The sequence below is a fragment of the Gambusia affinis genome, linkage group LG21 (assembly GCF_019740435.1).
Source record: "Gambusia affinis linkage group LG21, SWU_Gaff_1.0, whole genome shotgun sequence".
NCBI classification, from domain to species: domain Eukaryota; kingdom Metazoa; phylum Chordata; class Actinopteri; order Cyprinodontiformes; family Poeciliidae; genus Gambusia; species Gambusia affinis.
Window position 1 is genome coordinate 8557336 of NC_057888.1, and position 12065 is coordinate 8569400.

The window sequence follows — 12065 nt, forward strand, 5'->3', positions numbered from 1 at the left end:
TTTATTTGTGAAGAACTTTCAAAATAATTGTTTTCATGTCCTTTGACCACATCACAATAAAAAAAAATTGAAAGGGTGTAAACACTTTACCTTTTAATATTTTTCTTTTAACATTGTGTACATCACTGAATGTTTGGCTATAAATGGAAAACATTCCACCTCCCCTCAGCAGCAGCCTACTTCATAAACTGACAAACACTTGATCTGGTTGACCCGGCCTGTTCCTGACCCCCCAGGCTGCCCGCTCTACGCCTTTAGAATGATACAGGCATCGACAGAGCTAATTTATAGGAGCAAGTATCAAATGTAACAGAATGCCTCTGCTATGCAAACCATGTGGGAAATATACTGGTGTCAGCAGGCGAACAGGACAGGCCATATTCAGCGTCCCCGAGTCAATTTATCAGGGCGTGTAAACACTGAAGAGCAATGCCACAACCTCTTAGTGTTCAGGTCAAAACACACAGGAAAGTGGAAAAAGTCTACAATGCAGACAGTGAAAGTTCAGTTGAGTTTTAAATGTAAAAACAAATTTTTTGCAAGGAATAAAAATAATACACACAGAAAAGTCAAACTCTGATCGTATAGTACGTCCAAGACGGCAGCCATGCTGACGTATGATTTTCACTAAAAGTTAATTGGAGATAAAGACTGACCGACAGTGAAATCTCCCTTGCTCATCCAGGGTGTCTCGCTAAGTTTGCGGGAGGGCTAAACAAATTTACAAAGATAAACTCTGATTGTGTATGTTGCAGATGGAAAGAAAACATTTTCATTCTTACACACACTAACCAGAGAATGCAAAATGTTTTAGTTGGTTGTCATAGATCCCCAAAGGTGGATCTCAGCCCTGCATTTCAACATTGAGTGTTTTTAGGTCTTTATTTGTGGATTTATGTGAGGCCAGCAAGCTTTTAATACCACAAACTTTGGGTGTGTTTTACAGTTTGAGCTTGAAGTCTTTAGTTTCCATAGCCTTGGTGGCCACCTGCGCACGCTCCTGCAGGAACGCAGCATGCTCAGCCGGTCCCTGAGACTGGGAGTTCTTCAAGAGGAAGTGACTGATGAAAAGCTTCAAGCCCTCTCTCAGTAATCCCAGCTTAACAATTCCTGAAATCCTGATGAGATGGAGAAACAAGAGATATTATCAAATTTTACAAAAATGTCAAAGGGTAATTAACAGTTATTTTACATGACCTTACATGTGGGGTCATTTGAATTTTTGTATCACTATAAAGAACATTTGCAAAAAAATTATTTTTTTCATTTTACAAACTACACATTCAATACATCTTATTGCCATTTATGTGATACACCAACACAAAACAAAGTATAGTTTCAAAAAGTAAGGAAAATGAAATAAAGTCAAATAAATAAATGAATAAAAATCTGTGAAGTGTGGCATACTCTAACTCTGTGCCTTTAACCTGGAACAACTTAAGTGTTTACTGCTTATTTGATACAAGTCTGGAAAAGAAAGAAGCTCACCTCCCAAATATGCAGGCTATCTCCTCTGGCTCAGTTTCTTTCAGTAGTTTCGTCAGGACCTGACGTAAGAAACGCACCTTGGACTTATCCAACTCTCCAAACTCTATCACCTACACAAAGAAAGGGAAATAAGCACAAAGGATATGTCTTCCTCGATTTATGACACGGCATAGTGGCACAAAATGATTGACTCACTTTGAGGATGGAGAGTGAGAGGCATTTTTTCCGAAGAAAGTGAGTCACCAGCTGGACTAGATTGGTAAATGCACAGCTGGGAAGGTTTGACAGCTCTTTGAACTTGTCCCACAAGCAGAACTGGAACGTCATCTAGGAAAGTAACAGTTCTTGTTTAGTACAAGGTCAATCCAGTAAAGTGTGTGTGTGGGGTGGAGGGGCAGTCGGCACATAAAGTCATCCCTTTATTACTGTACAATTTGCTTCTTAAGAGCCAGACTTTCTTAATTGTTTTAATCAACATACTGGATGCTCTTTCATTACTGCCCTACAGTTTCCCAGACAAATATGGTTTGCTAGAGAATTAACAAAGCAGATTGAGGTATAAGCAAATGTTGCAACTGCTTTGGGCCTCTTGCAAGACATTTGGGCTCCAAAAAGAGATTTAAACTCCCAAAGAACATTATGACAAAAGCATCAATTGTACACATAAAGAGGTGCATCTCCATAAATTAAAATACCAATGAAAAATGAATTTAATTTAGTAACTGATTTTCCCATAGAGTAATGCATGCTGGATGGATGGATGGAACTGCAAGTTAAGTATTTCTCTTATTATGATGACTAATGGGAAACCACATTTCAGTTTCTTAGAAAAGAATATAAAACAAGACAAACAAAACGGCCTTCAACTTGTCCCGTTTTTTTTGTAAAACACCTTTTTCCTTCACTCAACTTTCCAATTACTATACTTGGATAAAGGTATTTGGGGCCAGCTAACTGCTCTTTTAAATTTTTATTTATAGATTTTTATAATAAAGTAGGATATGATGAACCCCTTCTTTTACAAACTTTAGTGGTTTTGTACAAACTTTTCTGACTATGAAAAAGAGTCAAATGCATATGTTGGTTCCTACTGGCCAACAGTCTGGGGAACGTCTCGTACCTTTGAAACTTGAAGAATTAAAGTAACTTTCTATAATGTACTCAGACTTTATTGCCTGCACATTTTGGAGACTTCAGTCAATATTATTTACCAGTAATTTAGAGATTTTTTTTTTTTGCTTAATCGGAGGGTGGTACTTTCTCAAACTTCACAAGACCTGACAGTGATCAGAACCACAAGAAACTGAAACAGGATGGAATTTAAAAAGTTCAAAAAGTAATACACAATAAAATTGTTACACATGACATTTTTGAGTTTTTGCCATTATTTACCTTCAAATTCCAGTAAGATATTTGACTACCAAGACTAACTAAACTGATACTTGATAGCCAAAATAAAACTGCATCCAGAAAGAAAGGAAACATGAAGACAACTTTTTGAAAATTGCAAGAAAATGAAAAAGAACTACTACAATGTTTTCTGTTTTTCCTTGACATTTTCTCCAATGTTCATTTCTCTTTTAATGAAATGTCATCAGAAATGTTACTTAAAAAACACAAAGTTTAATTTCCTATGTATATATGGAAGTTCATCCTGATTTATGTCCCTGGTGGCACCCCATACAAGGGCTTCATATTGTATCCAAGAACATATCTTCCATGATTTATGTTGAATTCCTTTTTTGGCATGCCAAACTTCGAACAACTTCCCTCAGTTTATTTGCATGTCATTTGAGGCAAAAGGTTAACTCTCACAAGCAGTAAGTGACTGCATCTCCATCTAGCTTACATGTGAAGAGCAAACAGTCCCAGCAGCTCTGGTTAAAGCTCTTTGATCAGGACAATGGCCACTGGTCTCTGATATGAGCTGCTGGCTACCATGGCAGTAATGCAGGTGATCTCGCAGCCCCACTGTTTGCACTCAAATCAGGAATGAGAGGTGTGAGGATCTCCCACACTGCAGAGGTGAACCAAAGGCCGCAGTCAAATCACAAACACACACTGGGTGGTCATCTAAATGTGTAACTAATTATTTATAAATCATTTTTCATACATTCAAATGTACCCACAAAGTAACTAGTGTAAATAAGTCATTTTAATTAGAACATAAAATAATTTATTAAGAATATTATTTTTACAATTTTAATGCAGAGTCCCTAATTTTATACAGTTAATTAATGTCTAACCACAAATTTTTTTTTTCCCAATGTGTACACTACTTCATCTGACACAGATTACAGTTTAAACTGTAAAAAATATTGTCTCTAACTGTTTTATAATGAATAACTGCATCTAACATGGATTACAGGCTTTGCACTATTTGTACCTGGAAGCGTCGATCTTGGGAGCAGAATTTCTCTCCCAGGACGGCGTAAAATGCGTTAAAGGTTTTCTCCTGCAGGCAGCAGTCCATCAGAACATGGACGATCTCTCTCTCCTGCTTGTCCTTCAGACCCATTCTTCAACAAGAAAAAAAACACAAAAAGAGCTTCACAATAAAATAAAATAAATCTAGCGTGAGGTGAGGCAAACTACTGAGGAAATGGTAAATTATGATTCTTTTGGAGAATTGAGCCCAATGAAAGGACAATAATGTGAGCCAAAACAAACCTCAACAACTTCTCGAAAGCATCCAGGTAGTCCTCGCTGGTCATGAGGACACAGAAGATGTTTCTCCTGATCTCAGTGTTCATCCTCTGCTTCCGTGCCAGCTCTAACACTTTTTGGCTGAACTGAAGGAGATGGAAAACAGTAAACGGAAAAAAACATAGTATTCTATGTTCGGATTTGTTTATGTGTTTGGCTTCAGCACAGTATTGTCACATGACTTCAAGCTCAACAATGTTTGGTACCTTTCTCAAATGCAAATACAAAATTTTATTATATTGTACTGTAATGAGTAAACTGTTATGTTTGTATAGGTCTGTTATAGAACACATTTAATTAGGATTTCCACCTCTGGTTGGTTTATTTTTATATATTTGCAGGAGTGCATAGGAAGGTTTATTGTTTTTTTTCATATTTAGCAAAATGTTCAATAATATTAAAATAGAATGTACAGTAAAAAATATTGAGAGGAACTTCTTCCACTGAAATTTTCCAATCCTAAACCTAATCATAATCATAAGAAATATACATATTTTTAGTGATTATAAAGCAATTTCTGGAAATTTACTGACAATTTGTCTTTATTTTTGTACTTTTGTTCTATACAATTCTCTAGGCTATTGTCGTTCTGCCTTAACATTCTTTTTTAAATAAATATGTCTATAGTAATAGACCAAATAAGATATTACGTGTTAAAATCTTACCTAAATCTAATTTGATACATTTTAGACTTACTATTGAAAATACAAAGAAATAGAACAGGGCCTTATGATTACCAGCAAATCCAATTGAGCATTTGAGCTGTATTGACATAGGGATTTCAGATTTCTGATATTCAGGACATTCTTATCATAGAGAAGAAGTTTTGAATTTGAGTAGTGTCCACATCATATTTAGGTTCAAGCTGGTATATTAAGGGGAGGAAACAACAGAACGAGTAGAGAGTTTTAATTTTTCAACTCTAATTTCAAAATGACATCTGGTCATTTTTAACTGAATGTGAAGTCCTTGTAAAGTATTAGGTTGACTTTCTGGACTGTGAGCTGTTGCATGTTACATCACCTTACCACGCCATGCAAAAGTATTTACAACTCTTGAATTTATCCACATCACTTCACATAGCAATCAAAATGCTAAATGGATTTTACCAGACTTTTTAAGTTATAAACCATAACAAAGTGGTACATAACTGCATAAAGAGGAACGAGTAGGATGCATTATTAAATTTTCTAATAAATACAAATCTGAGTGTACTTTTGTAGCTTGCGTGATTTAACCTGTAAATAGGACAATACTGTTCTGTAACGGCCTCAGGAGTTTGTTAAAACATTATGACTGAACGTGTGGCAGAAAGAACATAACATCATATATTTAACTATATGATGTTATCATTATAGTTAAGTAAGGTGAAGGCAGCATCATGCTGATGGATGGAGCAAAAATACAGGCTAGTCCTGGCAGAGAACCTGCTACAGGCAGCATAATACATGTAAAGTCATGTATCATTTTGTTCTGACTTCACAATTATACACCAATTTGAGTTGATCTATCAGACAAAAATCTCAATAAAGCATAACAAATATAAAAAGTTTGTGTACCAGTACATAAGTCCAAAGGGTTTAAACTCTTCAAGGCACATGATGAATAACTTGTAAAAGACAAGCTGGCCTTGGCTGAATGATTAAAAGGAAAAAGGCTACAACAAATCTGGGACAAGACGATGCAGAGGAAGTAAGCAGATGGTACCAGAAACCATATGAAAACATTAGAATAGATTTGGCGTAAGTTATTCCTGTCATTCACATAATATTTCATGGTTCTTTTAATCTACCTGTCCCTCAGCAGCACTCTGCTTTGAGGTTGTGTCATCTGGCTTGCTGATCATGGGCGCTCCACTCCACGACGAGCCAACGATCCACCAGCGGCCCACCTGCTCTGCTTTCAGGATGTTCTCCAGAGACACCCTCAGTTTCAGGTCACTGCCTCCAGCACTGCTGCGGATCTGGGAATCCAACATTCACAAGCCAGTAATATTAAATTCATCTGAAAGGATTAAAATAAAAAGATCCCACAAAACATGCAAGAGTTTTAATAGTCTTCAAAAAGTCACACTGATTGCAACATCAGCACTAATGACGGAGAATATGAAAGTGGGACTCTGGTGCCACCTGTTGGTAACATAAAATACTGCAAGTGATATAATTAAAAAGATGGATCGTCTTGCACGTAGGAAAACTGAGGAATTAGATTGAAATATTTTACAGATTTAGATAAGTATGGAATAACAGAATGCAGGAACATGTTTAGATTTCCAAACTTTGTTCTCTATGGCATTCTCTGATTCGTCTGTCCATCCATCTCATACCAACAGTCTGTGTTTATGCATATTAACCTTTTGTTTATATTTTTAAAAACGGGCAAAAATAAAATTTGAAGACAACCCCGCCAACCTGGCAGGAGATTCACTGACATCAGTCCAGTCTCATCACCACCTACCAGAGTCCTCTGTAGCTTCCTGAGTCTCTCCACAGGCTCTGGATCGTACCCTGGGATCTTCCTCATGTCGTTGTTCTTTAAAGCCAACATGGTTTCCAGCATGAATCGCACCTGGAGATAAATTAACGAGAGTTTTAGCAGCCTCCTAGGTTTATAACATAAAACCCAAATAAATGTAAAAGTGCAACGATCAACTTAAGTTAAACTGATGCTATGAAAGTGAATTTTGTGTGAAGGTAAATAATTTTGCACAGCCTACCCTAGTTTGATCTTTGAACTGTGTTCCAATGTCACTGGCCTTGCGCTGAGCATCAGAGATGAGCTCCTTGAGAGTGAGCGCGTCATCCTTCCTCAGGGCAAAGCCGACGTTCCTCAGCACAAACAGAACTAACTCGATGTCCTTCTCTGAGAAAGTTCCCACCAGTAGCTTCAGGATGTCAAAAATAAGGATAGAATGCACCACCTGAAAATTGTAGAGGTGAGCGACGATGGCGATGAGGTTGTCACACTGTTTGTCCTCACTGGAGTTCTTGTAGGCCTCGTCAAACCTCCACACGACTGTCTCGAGAAAATGTGCTCCGACCTGTGATGGGATAAAAAGGCCATAAATGCCATACAGTCAGAATTCAGTCCTCTTTGGAGATGGACAAACAGATGAATGAACTGACAGATGGAAAGGATGGGGGGAGGAATGAAAGGAGGGAAGATGGACAAATGCATGTGTGGATGGATGCATATTTTATTTTAAAACACCAGAAAATGCAGACTGGACGTAAAAAAAAAAGAAGAAAAAAAAAAAAAGAAATATTTACCGTACTGACATTAAAACTGGGAATACAATCTGAAAATATGAATTTATTTTCAAATGTCATATTTACCCAAATCTAGAAAACACTTTAATAAGTTTCAACCTTTTACAGACTTTGGAGGAACCTTGTGGGATGATACCGATGGGAAATTAAACAATGGTTTAAAAATCTTACCCTAGTGATTGATGAAAATATACAAAGTTGTATGAATATATTAAATAATTAGAAGAAATAGTGACTGCGTTTGAGTTATTTCAAAAAGCTTTAACTCAGAAGTTAAAACATGTAGACAAAGTAGATATTTTTCGAAAACTGAACCAAACCAATAACAAAATATCCAAAGTTTATATGAAGAAAAGAAGCATCTGGTTCTCACAAATTGCAGCAAAGGCATTAATATAAACGCAATACCACAAAGAAAAATTTAACTAGACAGTCTGTGTGACGTCAATGTTCCTACCGCTCATTTCAAATCGAAAATATTCAAGGCAAAGAACTGAAGGGCCTCACCTCCAGCCCCACAGCATGATGAAGGATGCTGACAAGCAGCACATGCTCCATCAGGAGTCTATCAGGCATCAGGGTGGGAGTGACGCAGGCTGCCAGCAGAACGTCCGTCATCGTGTCGTTCATGTCCTTCCTGCTGCAGCTCATGTACAGCTCCTCCAGCTGACCACAGATAGAGGCCATGTTGGCCTCGCTCAGCCTGAAAATGGTACATCGATGAGAATAAAATACATCCCTGATAATGATGATTCTAGTTTAGGAAATTGGGAGGAGGACAGGGTGCAGGTATATTATCAGTTGTTGCCATCAGGATTTTGTCATGTAAATTATGAAGGAAGTGGTTAAATTCAGAAAATTCATGAATATTTGAAGGGGGGTGAGGACTGCAGTTAATGATTGGATTAATAAAACATAACTGTAGAAAAAAACTAAGACATGTTAATATTTAAGAGATCATTTGTTTTTATCTAAGGGATCCAGGCTGAGTAAGTTATCTACAACCTACATAAATAAAATGTACCGTAAATCAGAACTAATGTTTCAAAAGTCTGACTTTCCTAGAACTGGTTAATAACCCAATTTATGAATATACAATGGAAAATATATACTTTTTTGTTCTTTCAAAAGAATTTAAGGGTTTAAGAATTCAGAACTGAATCGGCTATGTTATGTCGGGGATGCAGTTGATATTGTTCTTGAAAGATTCACAGAGAAAAATAATACACTGCATCCTTCAAATGATGACCCAAGAATTTACAATTCACACATATGGGATATGGAGAAAAACACATCTTCTTGAAATTTTTCTTAATCTGACATTGAAGGATTAGAGATACAGACAAATCATTACTTTTTGTCATGCATGTTTATGGCATTAATTAAAACAAATTAAAAGGATATAACATAATAGTTCAATCGTAACTTTTAACAGAGCGTTTTTGTGTTCAAGTGAAAATGTGGTGCTAAAAATGAGAGGAGGGACATGCTGTGGTGGCGTAGGGGATAGCGCAACCCACATTTGGAGGTCTTGAGTCCTCGATGCGGCCGTCGCGGGTTTGATTCTCGGACCCGGCCGACATTTGCCACATGTCTTTCCCCCTCTCCCTCCCCCTTTCCTGTCAGCCTACTGTCATATAAGGGACACTAGAGCCCACAAAAAGACCCACTGGTGGGAAAAAAAATAAAAAAAAAAAAATGAGAGGAACTTGAGAGGTGAAATATTCAAAACTACATTTTCCATGTATTACAGTCTGGATTATTTGTGCTGCTGTAGGAGAGTGTTACCTGTTCAGCAGGCCTTTCACTTTCCTTTTCAGCTTTTCAAGCTCAGCTTTGCGTTTGTCATCTGCGATATTTCGCAGCTGAGGTGGGACATACTTGCCAGTCATTGAGGTGCCCTTTAAAAAACAAAAACAACACATTTCAGCAAAAATGCAGTTCAGAGTGCTTTAAATGACAAAAACATCACACAATAACTAATTATGAAACAAGCAACAAAATTATGTGAGTTAAAATCTAAACTCACAATTTCTGATCTTTGGTCAGGATGGGAAGCTTCCTCCTCACTTTCAGCTCCTGAAGCAGCATCAGCTCCACTTTCATTCATATCATTCTCATCACCCATCTCCTCCTCTTCATCTTCCTCACTCCCCATCTCTTCCTCTTCAGCATCATCACTTTCCTCACTCGCCATGTCCTCCTCAGCTTCCTCATCTTCATCTGACAGAGGAGAGTCATCCTGATTCAGCTTTTCAAAGTTCTCTCTAGCAGTGTCCATATCCTCATCTTCATCAAACTCATCGTCGTATATCCCTGCTCCAGATGAGCCGGAGTCAAGGATTCCAAGGATGTAGTCCAGTCCATCGGTCACAAAGGATTGAGGGAGACTTTTCTTGTTTTTTCTTTTGTTTAATCCAAGACATCGCTCCAGCTTTTTTATCTCTCTGTCCTCTTGTTCATTTGCCTCCAGGAGAGCCATTTTTCTGGATTCTTGAAGCTTGTTAATTTTCTTGCCTTTCTTGGAGGAGGATTTAGATCCAGATGACTCCGTTTTCTCTTTAGGAACCTCGGGGTGCTTATTTGAAAGAGTTTTTGTCACTTCCCTTTTTATTTGATCAGTTTTCTTCTTCTGAGTCTGGTGCTTATTTTCCGATCTGACTTCCAACTTTTCCCCAACATCTGAGGCAAAACTGACGCTCTTTTTCCCTTCATAGTGACTTTTCATTTTGGCTTTTTTCAGTCTTCTCTTTTCTTTGCGTAACTCCTTTCTGCTTTTGGTTTTCACGGATCGCAGCCTCTGGTCCCTGTCTGCTTCTTCATGATCACTAATATTTTTAACAAACTCGTCCACCGCACACATGTACTTCTGTAAAACCGCATTTCCCTTCTTCTTCTTGCTGTTCTGTTTCCTTTTCCCACCTTTCATTTCTACAAACAATCTGGAAATAAACAAGGTTAGCTTAACAATGTTAATTCAGACCGGCGACACGAAAACTTAAAGCACAAATAGTTGCAGTCAACATAAGTAGCTAAGTAATACGTTTCCTATTTTTGATCAAATAAAAACCTGAAACTGCACATGTGTTTCCGTGAGTGTAGGTTTGTTGACATGACACGTGGCTATTTACTTCCAGGTTGCACCGTAGGAGTAAAAAGACAAAAAATGGCGGACGTCAAAACGTCCGCCACATTGGGAGGGGAGACGCTGCAATCAGTAGCTTTAGCTGTGAATTGGATAAACCTTTTTCATCTCCAGATAATTAAAAGCTTGCTTGAATATGAGCTGCATTACCAACATTTCCACAAATTCAGCATCTATCACAAGGTTGTGGTTTCCTAAAAAAAAATATATATATATAATATATGTTTCACAAACTTTGTATTTATTTCCTTATTCTATTCTATTCTATTCTATTCTATTCTATTCTATTCTATTCTATTCTATTCTATTCTATTCTATTCTATTCTATTCTATTTGTTTAACTAGTTAAACCAATACTCCCACTTTGACTAAATTTACTTAAATCTCCCATTTTCGTGAAAAAAAAAGATACTAAAGTTGTTCCTATAAAATACATTTCAAGGCCCTAAAACAGCTTCAACCTACACTTATCCAACACTTTAGATTTGTATCTTAAGTAGTAAAGGACTACATTTTGTGAAAATTATGCCCTGTAAAAGTCAGAAGGTTTACACAGAAATTACTCAAATCAAAAGAAAAAAATGAGAGAAAAGAAAAACAAAGACACAAAAATAACAAATTTGCTAGTTTTTCATGCATCAGTTTTCAAATACCATTGTTTGATTGATTTCAGTGGCAATGCAGCTCTGAAAAACAAAACAAAATAAAAAACTAAATAAAATTTGGGACATTTCCCTATATGCTTTGAAGAGGAGAAAATGTAGCATCATCTGATGGACAAACAACGATTAATAATTGGTGGATATCCAAATAAAATGTTGACGAAATAATGTATTAGTTAAACTTCATGTCAACACAGTGTACATGACTTGAAAATTAAAGAAAACACAGAAACAGAAACAACAATGGCCCAAATTTTATTTCCAAGGTTGAGTCACTGAACACAGTAGAAATATCTTTGAAAAAAGGATCAAGACACATTTTTCCTGATTGACTATCACTATTTTAAATGCATTTTCTTCTCATTAAACATCATTGTTATTTATCAAACCATTTTGGGTTTCTGCCCAGGTTAGTACACCACAAGAAACCCCACACTGGGGGCTAAATGTTACCAGTTACACACTGAATAGGTTTTTATGCTTCTTGCATTTCCAGTTTGTGGGAATTTTTTGATGGTTTTCGATGTTAACTATGTACTACATGATGTCAGTTGATAATGCTGAAATTTGTAACTAACCAGAGACTCCTTAAACACAAAAAAGCATTAATGGACCACATGCATTTGAGACCACATGATTGTTGTGCATGATCCAATGGAGAACTAAAAATTCAACCCACCAGAAAAAAAAGGATAACAATATGTCTGGCTCCATATTCAAATGCTGAATTTTATATATTTAATTAATATGGAAAATTCCCTCCACATGTTTTAGTTATATTAATCATTTCTAACT

General features: G+C 36.8%; 1 protein-coding gene across 1 annotated transcript; it reads right to left on the minus strand.

Annotated features, from left to right (window-relative positions):
• Nucleotides 1–80: 80 nt before the first annotated feature.
• On the minus strand, nt 81–10575 carry nom1 (nucleolar protein with MIF4G domain 1). The gene is made up of 11 exons (XM_044104348.1): nt 9493–10575; nt 9252–9364; nt 7971–8166; nt 6911–7234; nt 6652–6762; nt 5987–6157; nt 4159–4280; nt 3875–4007; nt 1684–1815; nt 1489–1598; nt 81–1118 (listed from the first exon to the last, which is right to left on the minus strand). Exons 1-11 carry the CDS (start codon nt 10390–10392, stop codon nt 941–943), a joined length of 2490 nt encoding a protein of 829 aa, XP_043960283.1. The 5' UTR covers nt 10393–10575; the 3' UTR covers nt 81–940.
• Between the last annotated feature and the right edge of the window lie 1490 nt (nt 10576–12065).

What these genes read in the sequence shown, in the direction of transcription:
- nom1 (XM_044104348.1), bottom strand. Translation starts at nt 10,392, where the DNA reads ATGAAAGGTGGGAAAAGGAAACAGAACAGCAAGAAGAAGAAGGGAAAT. An exon ending in GTGAAAGGCCTGCTGAACAG is followed by an intron (nt 8,167 to 9,251) that starts GTAACACTCTCC and finishes TACCATTTTCAG; the next exon opens with GCTGAGCGAGGCCAACATGG. An exon ending in CCCAAGATCGACGCTTCCAG is followed by an intron (nt 1,816 to 3,874) that starts GTACAAATAGTG and finishes TTACTTTCCTAG; the next exon opens with ATGACGTTCCAGTTCTGCTT.